The sequence below is a fragment of the Coregonus clupeaformis genome, chromosome 16, assembly GCF_020615455.1.
Source record: "Coregonus clupeaformis isolate EN_2021a chromosome 16, ASM2061545v1, whole genome shotgun sequence".
Lineage (NCBI taxonomy): Eukaryota > Metazoa > Chordata > Actinopteri > Salmoniformes > Salmonidae > Coregonus > Coregonus clupeaformis.
Window position 1 is genome coordinate 45,456,971 of NC_059207.1, and position 18,221 is coordinate 45,475,191.

Consider the following 18,221-nt stretch of genomic DNA (forward strand, 5'->3'; position numbering starts at 1 on the left):
TTTTCCTGCTTCCCTAATCACCACTACTGACACAGGGAGAGAACACAAAGTACCATTATGAAGTTGTACATTTCCTGTGATGCACAGATGCAATTAGTCTTTCTTTCAGCGTTTAATATGAGTAAAGGCCAGGGCAGCAATTTTTCAAAGGTAACCTTCTCTCAAAGAACAAATAGGCTACTTATTTCATGCTGGAATAGACTGTCATGACTTTGACACCCACTTAGTAGTTTACAATAGGCCATAGCAGAGTGGAAACATTTCTAGAAATAAAAACCCTTTCACTTAATGTAGAATAACCTAACTACGTTTTTTAGGAATCCTCAATCAATCCATCAATGCTACTTTAGATTCACATATGTAGTATGAAAACATATCTGTTATATGTTGTTTATAGATGCCTGCTGCAATCCATGTTTACCGTGTGAGAGTACACTTTGTGTTTGCTCACCTGAACAGGTACACTTCAGGTGTTTATCTAAGAGGATAATATAAAGCATAGAGATAACAAGTCCTGGCAATATTAAAACTTGTCCCAACTTGTAAAGATAATGGAAAAGATAGAAGGTATGAGCATCAGCTATTCCATGCTTATGTTTTTGCTCATAACACCAAATGTGTTTTAAAAGATAAACAATATAACAGTGGACAAACAAACAAAAACAGAAACATAGATTTTCCCCCGAATCTGTCATTTCTGATGCATGTCAGTGCCTGGTTTCAAATTAGATTACATTACATTTAGCTTCCTTCTCTCTGTTGGGGGAGGTGTATTCATTGCTGATGTAAGAAATAGAGAAAGACAGTTGCCTTTCCTTCTTGATTAAAATGAATGTAATGAATTTCCATGTTAAGATATTGATATATTTGATCTTAATTTTTTGCCCTAATCTCTCAGTAATATTTGATGTTTGCAGCAACAAAGGTCAAACTACACACAATACCGGCATATGGACTTTCTGTGACATATTTTTCTATGACGCAGGAGAAGTGGATTATTCTGAGCAAAAGAAAGACTTACCAACATCTACCTCTGCCAGTAAAAGTTTGTTTCCTTGTAGGAACATGAATGTCACCACGAAACACTGAATAAATATTTAGATGACAATTACCGTTGGTCTACATTGATAAAACCTGATGTCTTAGTCACATTTCACTCTCTGTTTGCAGAGCAGTAGACATATTGATATTCTCCAGGGAAGGCTTTCACAAACTGTACCATAACCAAAGTCTCTTATCTTTCCAGCTGTAGGCTAGCTATCTAGCTTGAGACAGTTCCCATAAATGTCAAAAGTACAGAGAGAGAAACATGTACAGTGTCTGAGCAGATATTTAGAATGCTGTGTGAAGAACATAGGAAGGAGAAAATCATAAATTTACACTGTAACATGACAGATCTGCTGTTCTATAAAGCATGTTATCCCGTGTGCTGATGACACGATTGGCTGTTTTGAAAAACTGATGCCTCCGTCTTAGAGATCTTTGAAGGAAATCTTAATTCTCTCTTTTTTTTTTATGATGTTGACCTGCGAAGTGCTGTTAGGGTTTTAGTAAATGTATTTATGGTCCCCCTTAGAGGTTGAAATGCAGACCTCCTACTAGCAGGTCCCAATCCATTAAGAGGCTCCATTTGACGTAGCTATAGCACATTGGGTAATTAACAGTACGATGTAGATTACACAGAATATAGGGTAAAGCAAGCATGGACCACCATGATTGGATTGAAGCGATGGACTAGTTAAAGCATTCATATTCAGCTTCCATCAATATATTTGTCATTGTATAATAATGAGAAAAGAGTTGGCACATTCATGAATATTTGAGTGACCGTTTTAGGACCCCCACTAAATGAGTTTGATTCTATAATTGGTTTTTAGAGATAATTACCCACAATATCCAGAGGAACGATAGAGCTTATTATCTAATCACAAATTCATACACACACACACTAGAATCAAACTTGACATACACACCTGCTCTCATATGTAAAGTGGCAGACCAGCTGTGCACTGTATTAGTGCACCCATTAGCCATTTATCGCTTTGACACTAATAGCCGGCTATTATCTTTATCTGTGGGAAACTCTATAAACGGCAGTGGTGCAGGTGGTTTCTGAGGCCTATTATGATCCACTGGGCCATAAAACATCAACTTTTTATTGACCAACACACAGTACCAGCCGCTGAACAGGCTGGTTGGTGTGAGGAAGTAAGCAAGAGACATATAACAGAAGAGAGATAATCTAACATTTTGGAATATTACAGTGAGGGAAAAAAGTATTTGATCTCCTGCTGATTTTGAATGTTTGCCCACTGACAAAGACATGATCAGTCTATCATTTTAATGGTAGGTTTATTTGAACAGTGAGAGACAGAATAACAACAAAAAAATCCAGAAAACCGCATGTCCAAAATTGATTTGCATTTTTAATGAGGGAAATAAGTATTTGACCCCTCTGCAAAACATGACTTTGCAAAACCCTTGTTGGCAATCAAAGAGGTCAGACGTTTCTTATAGTTGGCCACCAGGTTTGCACACATCTCAGGAGGGATTTTGTCCCACTCCTCTTTGCAGATCTTCTCCAAGTCATTAAGGTTTCGAGGCTGACGTTTGGCAACTCGAACCTTCAGCTCCCTCCACAGATTTTCTATGGGATTAAGGTCTAGAGACTGGCTAGGCCACTCCAGGACCTTAATGTGATTCTTCTTGAGCCACTCCTTTGTTGCCTTGGCCGTGTGTTTTGGGTCATTGTCATGCTGGAATACCCATCCACGACCCATTTTCAATGCCCTGGCTGAGGGAAGGAGGTTCTCACCCGAGATTTGACAGTACATGGCCCTGTCCATCGTCCCTTTGATGCGGTGAAGTTGTCCTGTCCCCTTAGCAGAAAAACACCCCTAAAGCATAATGTTTCCACCTCCATGTTTGACGGTGGGGATGGTGTTCTTGGGGTCATAGGCAGCATTCCTCCTCCTCCAAACACGGTGAGTTGAGTTGATGCCAAAGAGCTCAATTTTGGTCTCATCTGACCACAACACTTTGACCCAGTTCTCCTCTGAATCGTTCAGATGTTCAATGGCAATCTTCAGACGGGCCTGTACATGTGCTTTCTTGAGCAGGGGGACCTTGCGGGCGCTGCAGGATTTCAGTCCTTCACGGCGTAGTGTGTTACCAATTGTTTTCTTGGTGACTATGGTCCCAGCTGCCTTGAGATCATTGACAAGATCCTCCCGTGTAGTTCTGGGCTGATTCCTCATCGTTCTCATGATCATTGCAACTCCACGAGGTGAGATCTTGCATGGAGCCCCAGACCGAGGGAGATTGACAGTTCTTTTGTGTTTCTTCCATTTGTGAATAATCTCACCAACTGTTGTCACCTTCTCACCAAGCTGCTTGGTTTTGGTCTTGAAGCCCATTCCAGCCTTGTGTAGGTCTACAATCTTGTCCCTGACATCCTTGGAGAGCTCTTTGGTCTTGGCCATGGTGGAGAGTTTGGAATCTGATTGATTGATTGCTTCTGTGGACAGGTGTCTTTTATACAGGTAACAAGCTGAGATTAGGAGCCCTCCCTTTAAGAGTGTGCTCCTAATCTCAGCTCATTACCTGTATAAAAGACACCTGGGAGCCAGAAATCTTTCTGATTGAGAGGGGGTCAAATACTTATTTCCCACATTAAAATGCAAATCAATTTTTTTTTTTGTTATTCTGTCTCTCACTGTTCAAATAAACCTACCATTAAAATTATAGACTGATCATTTCTTTGTCAGTGTGCAAACGTACAAAATCAGCAGGGGATCAAACACTTTTTTCCCTCACTGTATGTGCTCAAGAGGTTTCAGGGGCAAGGGTTACTGCTCAAACATCCTCCACTTCTGAAGTGGAAAGAGTTATTAGAGATTCAATGTTATGGTTTCCAGTCGATGAGGCACAGGACGGACAAATAATAGGTCTGCAGATTATATTATGCTTTAGGCGGGATTCTCCCATGTTTCAGCACCTGCAAGTAAAAAGTAAAACAATATAGGAGTCTGTTTGGTCAGCTCCATCTCAACACACGTGGTCATAAAAATAGTTGAGAGTGAGTTGCACCACAGCTCTTCACTGGTTACCATTATGAGCTCCAATGTTAAACAGGCTGTCATCAATGCAGTGCTCTCCCTAGAATAAATGTGGGCCTGGTCACTGTTTACAAATCAGGGTTGTCAAGGGTGGGGCCAGACAGAGCACATTACGGATGTTCATATACATTTTCCATTAAGGGAGTTTTTCAAGGTATCCAATAGCGTCACAGGTTAGGGAACAGTGGTATGGAAGCTGAAGCATGTGTAGTATTTGTTTCTTTAAAAATACTTCAGCTGTGCTTGATTGAACATTGCCTAATGGAACCAATGGAATCGTCCCAGAAGGGTCCCAACTCCACCCATCTGGCACTTGATCAGTCTCTCAATCTGCAGTCTCAATCAAATTCTCAAAGTATGTGAAAAAAATAACAGATAAAACCGTCCAGGGGTGACTCAGCCAGTGTGTAAGAGACAAAGCCAGTTTATATGGGCACTTACTGCTCCTAACTGACCTCTCCGCTCACTAATTTTAACCTTGACCTGGCCAGAGATGGGCTAGACAGCCAGGGTCAGTCAAGTGTCTATACACATACTAAGAGGGGCAGGGGTTACTGGGAGAAAGCCCAATTAAAAAGGCCATTCTCTTTTTTGTGCACTTTAGATAGGAGTTATTGGGTCACTGACGTCATTATACAGGCACATTTGTGAGAGTTGTTAGAAGTTGACCTCTTTCTCTTGAGATCTGGAACAAAGTAGTGTTTCAATGAGATGCACTGTACAGTAGGAGGACTTGTAAGGCAACGGCAGCATACTTCAATACAGAGCTATTCAGTATGATATGTGCTGAAGTTGCAGTTTTTCTGTGCATTCAAGTTTTTCCATGGCGCTGACATTTTCTTTATATTTAGCAAACGAACCATGAAGCAAGCAGCAAATGTACTGAACGTTGAAGAAAAAACAGCAACATGACAGTTCTTGCATTCTGAAAAAACATCTACTTCCTTTCAGATTAGCATCAGCCCTGGCTGCACATGTGCATTTCATTCAGATCCACTGCTCTCTAGTCTGTACAAATACAGGGCGTTGTTATTGCAGATGCAAATGACATGTACATCTGATATTTTTACTAAAGCAGACCGCCATCTACATTCGAAAAACTCAATCCAATTATTTTGTTGACACTGAAAACCTCCCTTTAAGATAAACCCAATTTATTAGAAAGTTACAGAATTCTACTCTTATGATTAGAGAGACACTCTATGTAGGCCTAAAAGCTATCCAGCCGACTATATTCCTTTTTTAGTGTGTTGCTTTTTTAAGAGGGAAGCCATTCCAAATCAGACACTCCAGCCCAGTTAAATATTTCACCATGTTTCCTATCTTAGATATAAAAGTGGTGCTCCTGTCTCCTGGAGGTGAGTGACAGCCACTACAACCATGATGCATATCCAGGCCCTTCCATTCTGCATGTGTGTAGAAAATAGTTCCACTTTACTGTGCTTCGCTAGCCTAGCAGAAGTAATGGAACTCTCCATTAGCTCAGCCACTCTGTTTGTCTAGGGTATTGTAATCCCCTGGGGCTCAGGAACACAACAAACGTGGATAGGCCCTAATCCCTCTGCAAAACATTAAAAAGAAAAGAAGAGCTCAACTTCATTTGATAAGAGCTGTCCCTCTTCTGTCTCTATCTGGCTCAGTGAGAAGTGGTGACATTCTATCAGGAGGTGCATCCCAAATCGCACCCTATTACCTATAAAGTGCACTATTTTTAACCAGGGCCCAAAGGGCTATGTTCAAAAGTAGTGCACTGTAAAGGGAATAGGTTGCAATGTGGGACACAAACACAGTGTGATTCACCTGTTTCCACTTTGTGTCATTCTGGGGAGGTGATAATAACTAATAGACATCCGTGGTGACACATTCATGATTACCTTGATGTTGGACTGGACTGTTTCCCTCATGTGTTTTTTGTGGGACACTGCAAATGCATATTGGGATAGCAAATCTCGATTCACAAAAAACATTCAGATAATGTAAAACAGAAAGCTTGAGATCGTGTATTTGTAACACGCGGAATATGAACCCAGATCACCCACGGGAACAACCAACATCTTAGACTGTTAGATCAAGAGGATATTCCCTCTCGGGCTGAGGGCCGACACAGGTTTTGAAGTTCGCAGGCGGGGCTACCTCATCACGTGACCATGACTGACTCATGTCTGCTACATATGTTTCATGAGTCACTATATGGAGGAGTTTGAATGACAAAAGTATAAAATACTTGCATTCCAGCATATGTAAATCAGTGATTCTTAAAACGTCCATTATCATGGAAAGGCCAAGCAGTATGAGTCACTGATACAGAATCACTCATGTGTTCTGCTTTTCCCACAGATTTTCGTCTCATTTAATAAAACATTTATGGTGCAGAGAGGGGCATTACCGTGGCAGCCATCAAGTATTTTTGTGTATTTCCTCAGAGGATAACCTAGTATGTCTATCCAATTATACTGTGGCCTACGTCATGTATCCATTTAACATGGCCTATCCCCAGATGTATTTAAAACCCATTCAGTCTTACCACAGCTGTGTAAGTGCACTGGGACTGACTGAGAGAGAGAGTTTAAGATCAATGTTTTTTTTTTTGCATTAGTCAGAGTTGAGGTGTGGGAGTGAGTGGAGTGGTGGTGGCATGACTGTGGTGTTGTGTAACCAAGGTATGACACACACAACCTTATTGGGTGTTGCTGTCTCCTTTCTTCTGTTTTGGAAGACTTCTAGGAAACATGGAGTCCATTCTCAGTCATTGTCAATCACTACTGTCCATTGAGAGTAGATAACAGGTCTGTAACCATTCCTCGATAATACACAGCCTGTCGTGCATTAACTTATTGCTTACGTATAGTACAGTACACTATACTATACATGTGAATTCCCTAAAGTCAGTACAGTGTTGTCAGTACATTGTACCCCAGGAGCTGCTCTTATGACCGGAACAGTAGTTCTGTAGATTCCTTTAAGCCTCTTTACAGAAGGGTAAGGAGTCAATGGCCCTTAAAAAGATGATGGAGCTTATACTTGACCATCCCATTTAAAGAGAGTGAACTATCTCTTTGAAATGAATAATAAACTCTTTGATGTACTGTACAAGGCTAAGACTACGAGCAGCCTTGATGTATTTAGGGCAGGAGGCTGCTCTTTTGTTGCTCAAGGTAATGATAAGCAAGCAGTGCTGTGTTGTTTTCTCAGAGGGGACAAAACTATGTAAAACAAGGATAGAGGAGACTCAAACGATTGCAAAAACAGGCAGGAGATTCATTGTACTAATTTCAGCGTATAGTACTCATTATCCTGCTGCGCTTGTGTCATTATGTTTTGTATGGTATTGTATTATTTTTGTTTCTTCTCTCTCAGGTATCTGGGGATCACCCGGCCCCTCACTTACCCAGCCAGGCAGAACGGACAGCTGATGGCCAAGATGATCCTGGGGGTGTGGCTGGTGTCCGCCTCCATCACCCTGCCCCCCTTCTGCGGTTGGGCCAAGAACGTCCACACGGGCGGCGTGTGCCTCATCAGCCAGGACTTTGGCTACACCATCTACTCCACGGCTGTGGCCTTCTACATCCCCATGCTCGTCATGCTCTTTATGTACTACAAGATCTTCAGGGCCGCCCGCAAGAGCGGCCTCAAGCACCGCTTCACCGACTTCGCCCGGCGCGAGCGGCTGGAGACGGTGGCCAACGAGGCACTGAGGATGCAGGGCCTGAAGCCGCAGGGCGTGGCCGAGGAGTGTGCGGTGCTGTCCCGTCTGCTGACCCGCGAGCGCCGCAACATCTCCATCTTCAAGAGGGAGCAGAAGGCGGCCACCACGCTGGGGGTGATCGTGGGCGTGTTCTCCATCTGCTGGCTGCCCTTCTTCATCCTGTCCACGGCCAGGCCCTTCATCTGCGGGGTGGAGTGCAGCTGTGTGCCCATCTGGCTGGAGAGGTTCCTCCTCTGGCTGGGCTACGCCAACTCCCTCATGAATCCCTTCATCTACGCCTTCTTTAACCGGGACCTGCGCTCCACCTACAAGGACCTGCTGCGATGCCGCTACCGCAACATCAACCGACGCCTGTCCGCCGTAGGCGTACACGAGGCCCTTAAGGTGTAGAAGGAAGAGGACAGTGACAAGGAGGAGGAGAGTTTGGGGCCCCAGAAGTGTCCGAGGAATTTCTAATCCTGTCTTCATTGTAAAGACTACTGGTTACTACTATTTGTGGTTGTATAATAGAGGCTCAGAGGGATGACCTGCGACCTGTGGCTGTAGATAAAGACAGAGACAGACTGTTAATACCTCTCTAACCCGCAGTAGAGGCACAGAGACAAGGCCTTCACGTACGTCTGTGTCTGTCTGACTCACTCAGTCATTCTATTTTGGGACCCAAAACCATAGACCGTATTTGACGGGCTATTCAAGTTGACACTGACTTTGTGCATATGCTACAATACAGTCCTGACTTCATATTCATGTCAGACAGATGATGCATTGACTTGGGAAATCACATGCGGACCCAGGCGATAATTCTAGGTAATTAGAAGCACAATGATATTTGCTAAATTGATGCTTGGGCAGGGGGTGCCATTGGCTATTGACTTAAACCAGTGAAGGTCACGGAATCTGTATCTACGTAACTGTTTCCAGGTCAACTTGTCCGTGGTCCAGTAGGTGATGATGGTGAACAATTGAAAGTGGTCTGTATAGGTATATGTGAATCTATTATTTTGTGGAGGCAGGTAAGTGTTTACTGTTCACCAACAAAAACACTGCAGAACAGAAAGCATCCATTGTCAGTTTATGTTCAGACATGCCTTTGAACACATTTATCTCTGCTGGCTAATATCACTTCAGTATTAAATAGCTAACTAAAACAAAGTCAACCCAATGGACACCCACACAGACCCAAGGGAAACACACACAGTACATGGCCAAGATTATATATTCATTTGGAATATAAATCGTAATGTGAATGAAGGCTAACAAACAAAAGTGAATCTTGTAATGTTACCACAAAGCACTTGAGGGTAGTAGGGATAACAAGCATGTAATTAAAAGAGAGGTGGTACAACAAGTAGGCCTAATGGTTAGAGTTGGAGAATGTTCTGTAACTAGCTACATACATCTCTGAGAAATGCCCATTTACAAAATCCACAGGAACCCTCACCATTTCATTTGGCATTCATTGTTCAGTGGATTCTGCTTGAAGCTCACATCTGTTTAACATGCTATGCATTATCCATGGAAGAGCAGAATGTTGTGCATAGTCAATTTGACATAGCTCAGCAGCACAGTGGTTCATACTTTACTTCACCCTAGCACACTTAGGCACATAAGTGTAAAACATATAGAAGGTGCCCACTGGGCACACACTGGTTGAATCAACTTTGTTTCCATGTGGAACCAACGTGGAATAGATGTTGAATTGACGTCTGTGCCCAACGGGTGATGACAGATCTTAAAAATTTTCACAGAGTTCAGTGTTCACCACATACACAAACAGTTAGTTGGTTGCACGAAACAGCCTGATTTTCCCTACTGATTTGATTGTGTTATAACAAAAGCTGATCAAACTGTTCAACTATAACCCATTAAGGAAAATGCACTCATTGTGCTGAAAAGGTTCACCCAACAAGGAATGAGTCCACCCATCAAAGTCTTCATCGCTAACGCCTGAAGCAGCAGGTGTTGCTACTTCTGCTCTCCGTCTCTCCTTCATAGCAGGATGTGGTCAAAACTTTTACGAACTCTGCATCAACTTAATTTGATCACAACAACTCTGTTCTCTTGACATTATCTGTTTTAATCGGTGTAAAAATTGTATAATTGAAGCAGCGTGTGCTTTTCTCTACCTCGATTTTAGGAAAATACTTGTTAATTATTATTGCAAACAGATATATTCCTGGCTTGCACTCTATTTTGTCATATGATTCCTTGTTATTTAAAGTGTCTAGTGTCGACGACATTCATTGACATACCAACAGCTTTGCCAACATTATTCTCTAAAATGTACCTGGAGAAATGAGAGTATATTTATTTCATCACTTTCTAAATAAAGTAGCACTTGGTTCAAAATCTCAAAGGGGTTTCTGCCAGAATGCACATATAGTCACTCAGACATGTATGTGGTCATGAACTATTTAATACCCATAGATTTAAAAGCTCTGCCAGCTGTTTCATACTTAAAACAAGACCTATCTTACACTTTAAAACAAGAAGCCTTCACTAACCACGTTTCCATCCACAGTTTTTATGCGAGTAAAGTCATATTGTATTTTTTAAAATCACGACAGCTGTGATGGAAACAGGAAGTTTTGGTGTAATTGGCCTAATGGCCTAATTTGTTCGTTTGACATGGTGGGGTCTTTTTGTGTCTGGAAAATTAATTGTGCGGGAAACGTCTTTATGTGCAAATATTTATATAATAACCATCATATCGAAGTAAATTTGGAGTCAGGCGATGATATGGTATATGGTCCTCCCACTACAACTCAGGAAACCATGCAGTTTATTAGGCTACAGATTAAATAAGTTATGGTGAACTTCACAGAGTGTTGAAAGTGCACGGTGATGAGCTTGATGCTGCTTTCCAATAAATATCAAGGGTCTTATTCTGGTTACATGATAAAATCAAATCAAATCACATTTTATTTGCCACATGCGCCAAATACAACCTTACAGTGAAATGCTTACTTACAAGCCCTTAACGAACAATGCAGTTTTTTAAGAAAATAATTAAAGAAAAAAGTGTTAAGTAAAAAATAGATAATTAAAATAGCAAATAATTAAAGAGCAGCAGTAAAATAAAATAACAGTAGAGAGGCTATATACAGAGGGTACCGGTACAGAGTCAATGTGCGGGGGCACCGGTTAGTCGAGGTAATTGAGGTAATATGTACATGTGGGTAGAGTTAAAGTGACAATGCATAAATAATAAACAGAGTAGCAGCAGAGTAAAAGAGGGGATTGGGGTGGGGTGGGGGGGGGGGCAATGCAAATAGTCAGGGTAGCCAAAATTAGCTGTTCAGAAGTCTTATGGCTTGGGGGTAGAAGCTGTTAAGAAGCCTTTTGGACCTAGACTTGGCGCTCTGGTACCACTTGCCATGCGGTAGCAGAGAGAACAGTCTATGACTAGGGTGGCTGGAGTCTTTAACAATTTTTAGGGCCTTCCTCTGACACCGCCTGGTATAGAGGTCCTGGATGGCAGGAAGCTTGGCCCCAGTGATGTACTGGGCCTTACGCACTACCCTCTGTAGTGCCTTGCGGTCGGAGGCCGAGCAGTTGCCATACCAGGCGGTGATGCAACCAGTCAGGATAATCTTGATGGTGCAGCTGTATAACTTTTAGAGGATCTGAGGACCCATGCCAAATCTTTTTAGTCTCCTGAGGGGGAATAGGCTTTGTCGTGCCCTCTTCACGACTATCTTGGTTTGTTTGGACCAGGATAGTTGGTGATGTGGACACCAAGGCACTTGAAGCTCTCAACCTGTTCCACTACAGCCACGTCGATGAGTATGGGGGCGTGCTCAGTCCTCTTTTTTTCCCCCTGTAGTCCACAATCATCTCCTTTGTCTTGGTCACGTTGAGGGAGAGGTTGTTATCCTGGCACCACACGGCCAGGTCTCTGACCTCCTCCCTATAGGCTGTCTCATCGTTGTCGGTGATCAGGCCTACCACTGTTGTGTCGTCGGTAAACTTAATGATGGTGTTGGAGTCGAGCCTGGCCATGCAGTCATGGGTGAACAGTGAGTGCAGGAGGGGACTGTGCATGTACCCCTGAGGGGCCCACGTGTTGAGGATCAGCATGGAAGATGTGTTGTTACCTATCCTTACCACCTGGGGGCGGCCCGTCAGGAAGTCCAGGATCCAGTTGCGGCCTTGAGAATGTTGACCTGCTTAAAAGTCTTACTCACATTGGCTACGGAGAGCGTGAGCAAACAGTCATCCGGAACAGCTGATGCTCTCATGGATGCTTCAGTGTTGCTTGCCTCTAAGCGAGCATAGAAGTGATTTAGCTCGTCTGGTAGGCTTGTGTCACTGGGAAGCTCGCGGCTGTGCTTCCCTTTGTAGTCTGTAATAGTTTTCAAGCCCTGCTACATCCGACGAGTGTCAGAGCCGGTGTAGTACAATTCAATCTTAGTCCTGTATTGACTCTTTGCATGTTTGATGGTTCGTTGGAGGGCATAGCGGGATTTCTTATAAGCATCCGGGTTAGAGTCCCGCTCCTTGAAAGTGGCAGCTCTACCCTTTAGCTCAGTGCGGATGTTGCCTGTAATCCATAGCTTCTGGTTGGGGTATGTACGTACGGTCACTGTGGGGACAACGTCATCAATGCACTTATTGATGAAGCCAGTGACTGATGTGGTGTACTCCTCAATGCTATAGGAAGAATCCAAGAACATATTCCAGTCTGTGTTAGCAAAACAGTCCTGTAGCTTAGCATCTGCGTCATCTGACCACTTCCTTATTAACCGAGTCATTGGTGCTTCCTGCTTTAGTTTTAGCTTATAAGCAGGAATCAGGAGGATAGAGTTATGGTCAGATTTGCCAAATGGAGGGCGAGGGAGAGCTTTGTACGCGTCTCTGTGTGTGGAGTAAAGATGGTCTAGAGTTTTTTTCCCTCTGGTTGCACATTTAACATGCTGGTAGAAATTAGGTAGAATGGATTTAAGTTTCCCTGCATTAAAGTCCCCAGCCACTAGGAGCGCCGCCTCTGGATGAGCGTTTTCCTGTTTACTTATGGCCTTATACAGCTCATTGAGTGCAATCTTAGTGCCAGCTTCGGTTTGTGGTGGTAAATAGACAGCTACGAAAAATATAGATGAAAACTCTCTTGGTAAATAGTGTGGTCTGCAGCTTATCATGAGATACTCTACCTCGGGCAAGCAAAACCTCCAGACTTCCATAGTATTAGATTTTATCCACCAGCTGTAGTTTACAAATTTACACAGACCGCCACCCCTTGTCTTACCGGAGTCAGCCGTTCTATCCTGCCGATGTAGCGTATATATCCCGCCAGCTGAATGTTATCCATGTCGTCGTTCAGCCATGACTCGGTGAAACATAAGATATTACAGTTTTTAATGTCCTGTTGGTAGGATAGCCTTAATCTTAGGTTGTCCAATTTTCAAAATATGGCTAATAGGATTGATGGAAGAGGCTGTTTACTCGCTCACCGTCGGATCCTTACAAGGCACCCCGACCTACGTCCACGATATCTCTGTCTCTTTCTCATGCAAATGATGGGGATTTGGGCCTTGTCGGGTGTCTGTAGAATATCCTTCGCGTCCGACTCGCTGAAGAAAAAATCTTTGTCCAATACGAGGTGAGTAATCGCTGTCCTGATATCCAGAAGCTCTTTTTGTTTATAAGAGACTGTGCAGAAACATTATGTACAGAATAAATTACAAATTACGCAAAAAAACACACATAATAGTACAATTGGTTAGAGGGCTGTAAAACGGCAGCCATCTTCTCCGACACCATTCAAGGTCAAGCGATGCTTAACTGCCATTTGACAAATACAAATATTCTTGCTCTTATCCATAATAATCTCATCATGTAGACTAGACAACCCACATAGCCTACCCGCACTGTATATGCGAGCTGTTGGCTAGAGCGCAGGTGCCAAGACCAGAGTAGGCACATTTGCTATTTAACGTAACAGTTTTTGTGAAAAAACTATCGGTAGAGTTGAAAGTGCGATGGAAACACATTGAACTTGATATTTTTATTCGGTACATGAAAACTTAAGCAAAAAAGTAAATTTTGTGTGCACCACGTCATCACGCACTGATTTTTATCCGCAACAAGTCCATTAGGTGGAAACATACCACTGGTGGGAAAATACGCATATTTTCTTTATGCGGATTCTAGAATATTCGCATGGAAATCTGTTGGCTATTGGATGGAAACCTAGCTACTGTCACATAAAATATCTCCTCATGTCACGAATTCAGCCGAGGCTGCTCCTCCACCTTGCTCGGGCAGGCTTCGGCGTTCGTCGTCACCGGAGTACTAGCAGCCACCGATCTATGTTTCTGTGTTCTACTTGTTTTGTCTATATTGCACACACCTGGTTCCAATTACGATAATTTGTTTCCCTATTTTACCCTCTGGTTCCCTCATGGTGTTGTGCGTGATTGTTCATTGTTTTGTTGTCATTGACATTGTGAGTCGGTATTTTCTTCCCTGCGTGGAAGATATGTTTATTTACTTGTGACATGTAAAGTACGTTGTTGACTAAGTTCTGTGTCCTGCGCCTGACTCCATCCTACCGCTACACACTGACGCATGACAGAATCACGCACCATTATGGAGTCAGCAGGTACATCCATTCCTCCAGGATTAGTGGAGGAACGCATCCAGCAGCACTCGACCATGCTACAGACTCTTGGCACAGTGGATCGAGTGGTACAGACTATGGAGCGATGGGAGTGGGGGTGTTTTTCTACACCTCCTTCCACTACTATTCACTCCACACCGCTGTCCACCCCTTCACCACCTGGATCCAGTGGCATTTGGCTCTCGCTCCCGAGGGCATATGATGGAACAGCTGCCGGGTGCCAGGGGTTTCTGCTCCAGGTGGAGCTCTACCTGGCAACCATCCACCCGGCTCCCTCGGGATACGAGAGTGTGTCCGCCCTCAACGGTTGTTCCACCTCAGACAGGGGAAGAGGAGCGCACAGGACTTCACACTGGACTTCAGGACCTTGGCAGCCAGAGCGGGATGGAATGAGAGGTCCCTGATCGACCATTACCGATGCAGCCTACGGGAGAACATTCATAGGGAGCTGGCCTGCAGGGACACCATCCTTAACCTGGACCAGCTGGTGGATTTATCGATACGACTGGATAACCTGTTGGCCACCCGCGGACGTCGGATCAGGGTTCGTCCAGTCCATTCCACATCACTTCCGACCCTACACCGATGGAGCTCGGAGGTGCTGATCTAAGGGTGACCGGAAGGGGGGCTGTTTCCTGCACCAACTGTGGCCGCAGAGGACACACTGCTGGTCGGTGCTGGAGAGGGTCCTCAGGGAGTCGAGGCAGCAGGCAGGGCACTGGTGGACCATCCCAGGTGAGTAGGCACCCGACTCACCCAGAGCTCCCTGTTGCGCACATGTGTGTTCACGTATAATTTCCTGAGTTTTCCCCGCATTCCCAGCATAAGGCGCTCGTAGATTCAGGCGCAGCTGGGAATTTTATGGACCGTCTATTTGCACATAGATTAGGGATTCCTATTGTGCCTGTTGATGTGCCCTTCCCTATAAATGCCTTAGATAGGCGCCATTTAGGGTCAGGCCTGATTAGGGAGGTCACAGCTCCACTCTGGATGAAAACGCAGGAGGGTCATGAGGAGAGAATTAGTCTCTTCCTGATCGATTCTCCTGCGTTTCCAGTGGTGTTGGGGCTTCCCTGGTTAGCCTCTCATGACCCCAATATTTTGTGGCAACAGAGGGCTCTCAAGGGATGGTCCCGTCAGTGCTCGGGGAGGTGTGTAGGTGGAGAGTCCAAACCAGGTCTCCACTATGCACATTCCTCCCGAATATGCCGATTTGGCTCTCGCCTTCTGTAAAAGGAAGGCGACTCAATTAAAACCACATCGACAGGGGGACTGTGCGATAAATCTCTGGGAGGGCGCTGCACTTCCTCGGAGTCACGTGTATCCTCTGTCACAGGAAGAGACGGCGGCTATGGAAACATATGTCTCCGAATCTCTGGGACAGGGATACATTCGGCACTCCACTTCCCCTGTCTCCTCGAGTTTCTTTTTTGTGAAGAAGAAGGATGGAGGTTTACGCCCGTGCATTGACTATTGAGGTCTCAATCAGATAACGGTAAAGTACAGTTATCCACTACCTCTCATTGCTAGTATGACGGCGTCATTGCACGGGGCGCACTTCTTCACCAAATTGGATCTCAGGAGCGCGTACAATCTGGTGCGTATCCGGGAAGTGGATGAGTGGAAGACGGCATTTAGTACCACCTCTGGGCACTATGAGTACCTCGTCATGCCGTACGGGTTGATGAATGCTCCCTCAGTCTTCCAATCCTTTGTCGATGAGATTTTCAGGGACCTGCACGGACAGGGTGTAGTGGTGTATATAGATGATATTCTCATATACTCCGCTACACGAGCCGAGCATGTGTCCCTGGTGCGCAAGGTGCTTGGTCGACTGTTGGAACATGACCTGTACGTCAAGGCTGAGAAATGTCTGTTCTTTCAACAGTCAGTCTCCTTCTTAGGCTACCGCCTGTACGCGTCAGGGGTGGAGATGGAAAATGACCGCATTTCAGCCATGTGTAATTGTCCGACTCCAACCACGGTTAAGGAAGTGCAGCGACTCTTAGGGTTTGCCAACTACTACCGGAGGTTTATCCGGGGCTTTGGTCAGGTAGCGGCTCCCATTACCTCCTCGCTGAAGGGGGGACCGGTGTGCCTGCAGTGGTCAGCTGAGGCGGACAGGGCTTTTGGTCACCTGAAGGCTCTGTTCACCTCGGCTCCTGTGCTGGCTCATCCGGATCCCTCCTTGGCATTCATAGTCGAGGTGGACGCGTCCGAGGCTGGGATAGGAGCTGTACTGTCTCAGCTCTCGGGTACGCCACCAAAGCTCCGCCCCGTGCTTTCTTTTCGAAGAAGCTCAGTCCGGTGGAGCGTAAATATGATGTGGGGGACCGGGAGCTGTTAGCTGTTGTTAAGGCTCTGAAGGCATGGAGACATTGGCTTGAGGGGGCAAAACACCCTTTCCTCATTTGGACTGACGACCGCAATCTGGAGTACATCCGGGCGGCGAGGAGACTGAACTCTCGCCAGGCAAGGTGGGCCATGTTTTTCACACGTTTTGTTTTCACCCTCTCGTACACACCAGGTTCCCAGAATGCTAAGGCAGACGCTCTGTCCCGGCTGTATGACACAGAGGAGCGGTCCAGGGAGCCTACTCCCATACTTCCGGCTTCTAGTCTGGTGGCACCGGTGGTATGGGAGGTTGACGCGGACATTGAGTGGGCGTTACGCACGGAGCCCACTCCCCCCCAGTGTCCAGTGGGTCGTGTGTACGTTCCGTCTGATGTTCGCGATCGATTGATCTATTGGTCTCATACGTCACCCTCTTCTGGTCATCCTGGCATCGGTCGGACAGTGCGCTGTCTTAGTGGGAAGTACTGGTGGCCTACTTTAGCTAAGGATGGGAGGGTTTATGTTTCCTCCTGCTCAGTGTGCGCCCAGTGCCTGGCACCTAGACACCTGCCCAGAGGGAAATTACAACCCCTACTCGTTCCACAATGGCCGTGGTCACACCTATCGGTGGATTTCGGTATGGACCTCCCCCCGTCACAAGGGAATACCACGATCTTAGTCGTTGTGGATCGGTTTTCTAAGTCCTGCCATCTCATTCCTTTGCCCGGTCTCCCTACGGCCCTACAGACTTCACCCCGAGAGTACTGGGCTGGTGGAGAGAGTAAACCAGGATGTGGGTAGGTTTCTGAGGTCCTCTTGCCAGGACCGGCCTGGGGATTGGTCGGTTTACATCCCCTAGGCAGAGATGGCCCAAAACTCCCTCCGCCACTCCTCCACTAACCTGTCTCCATTTCAGTGTGTACTAGGTTATCAGCCGGTCTTGGCACCATGGCATCAGAGCCAGATTGAGGCACCTGCGGTGGATGAATGGTTTTGGCGCTCTGAGGAAACCTGGAACGCTGCCCATGTACGCCTGCATGGGGATATCAGGTGACAGAAGGCGAGCGCCGACTGCCACCGCAGTGAGGCCCCGGTGTATGCACCGGGGGACCGGGTCTGGCTCTCGACCCGAAACCTGCCCCTTCGCCTGCCCTGCCGGAAGCTGGGTTGGCGGTTTGTGGGGCCATTTAAAGTCCTGAGGAGATTGAACAAGGTTTGTTATAGGTTACAGCTCCCTCCTGATTACCGTATTAACCCCTCGTTCCATGTGTCTCTCCTCAGGCCGGTGATAGCTGGTCCGCTCCAGGAGTCTGAGGTGCGGGAGGTCCCTCCGCCCCCACTGGACATCGAGGGGGCACCGGCGTACTCTGTCCGTTCCATCCTGGATTCGAGGCGTCGGGTGGGGGGCCTGCAGTATCTCGTGGAGTGGGAGGGGTACAGTCAG

General features: G+C 45.6%; 1 protein-coding gene across 1 annotated transcript in view; it reads left to right on the forward strand.

Moving 5' to 3' along the window:
* LOC121584204 (5-hydroxytryptamine receptor 7-like) overlaps positions 1 to 10,122 on the forward strand; it is a 66,597-nt gene extending 56,475 nt beyond the window's left edge. Inside the window, exon 2 of the mRNA XM_041900036.1 lies at positions 7,476 to 10,122. Within this exon, the coding sequence (XP_041755970.1) occupies positions 7,476 to 8,214 (739 nt within the window). The 3' untranslated portion in view covers positions 8,215 to 10,122. The remainder of the gene's footprint in view (positions 1 to 7,475) is intronic.
* Positions 10,123 to 18,221: the final 8,099 nt, after the last annotated feature.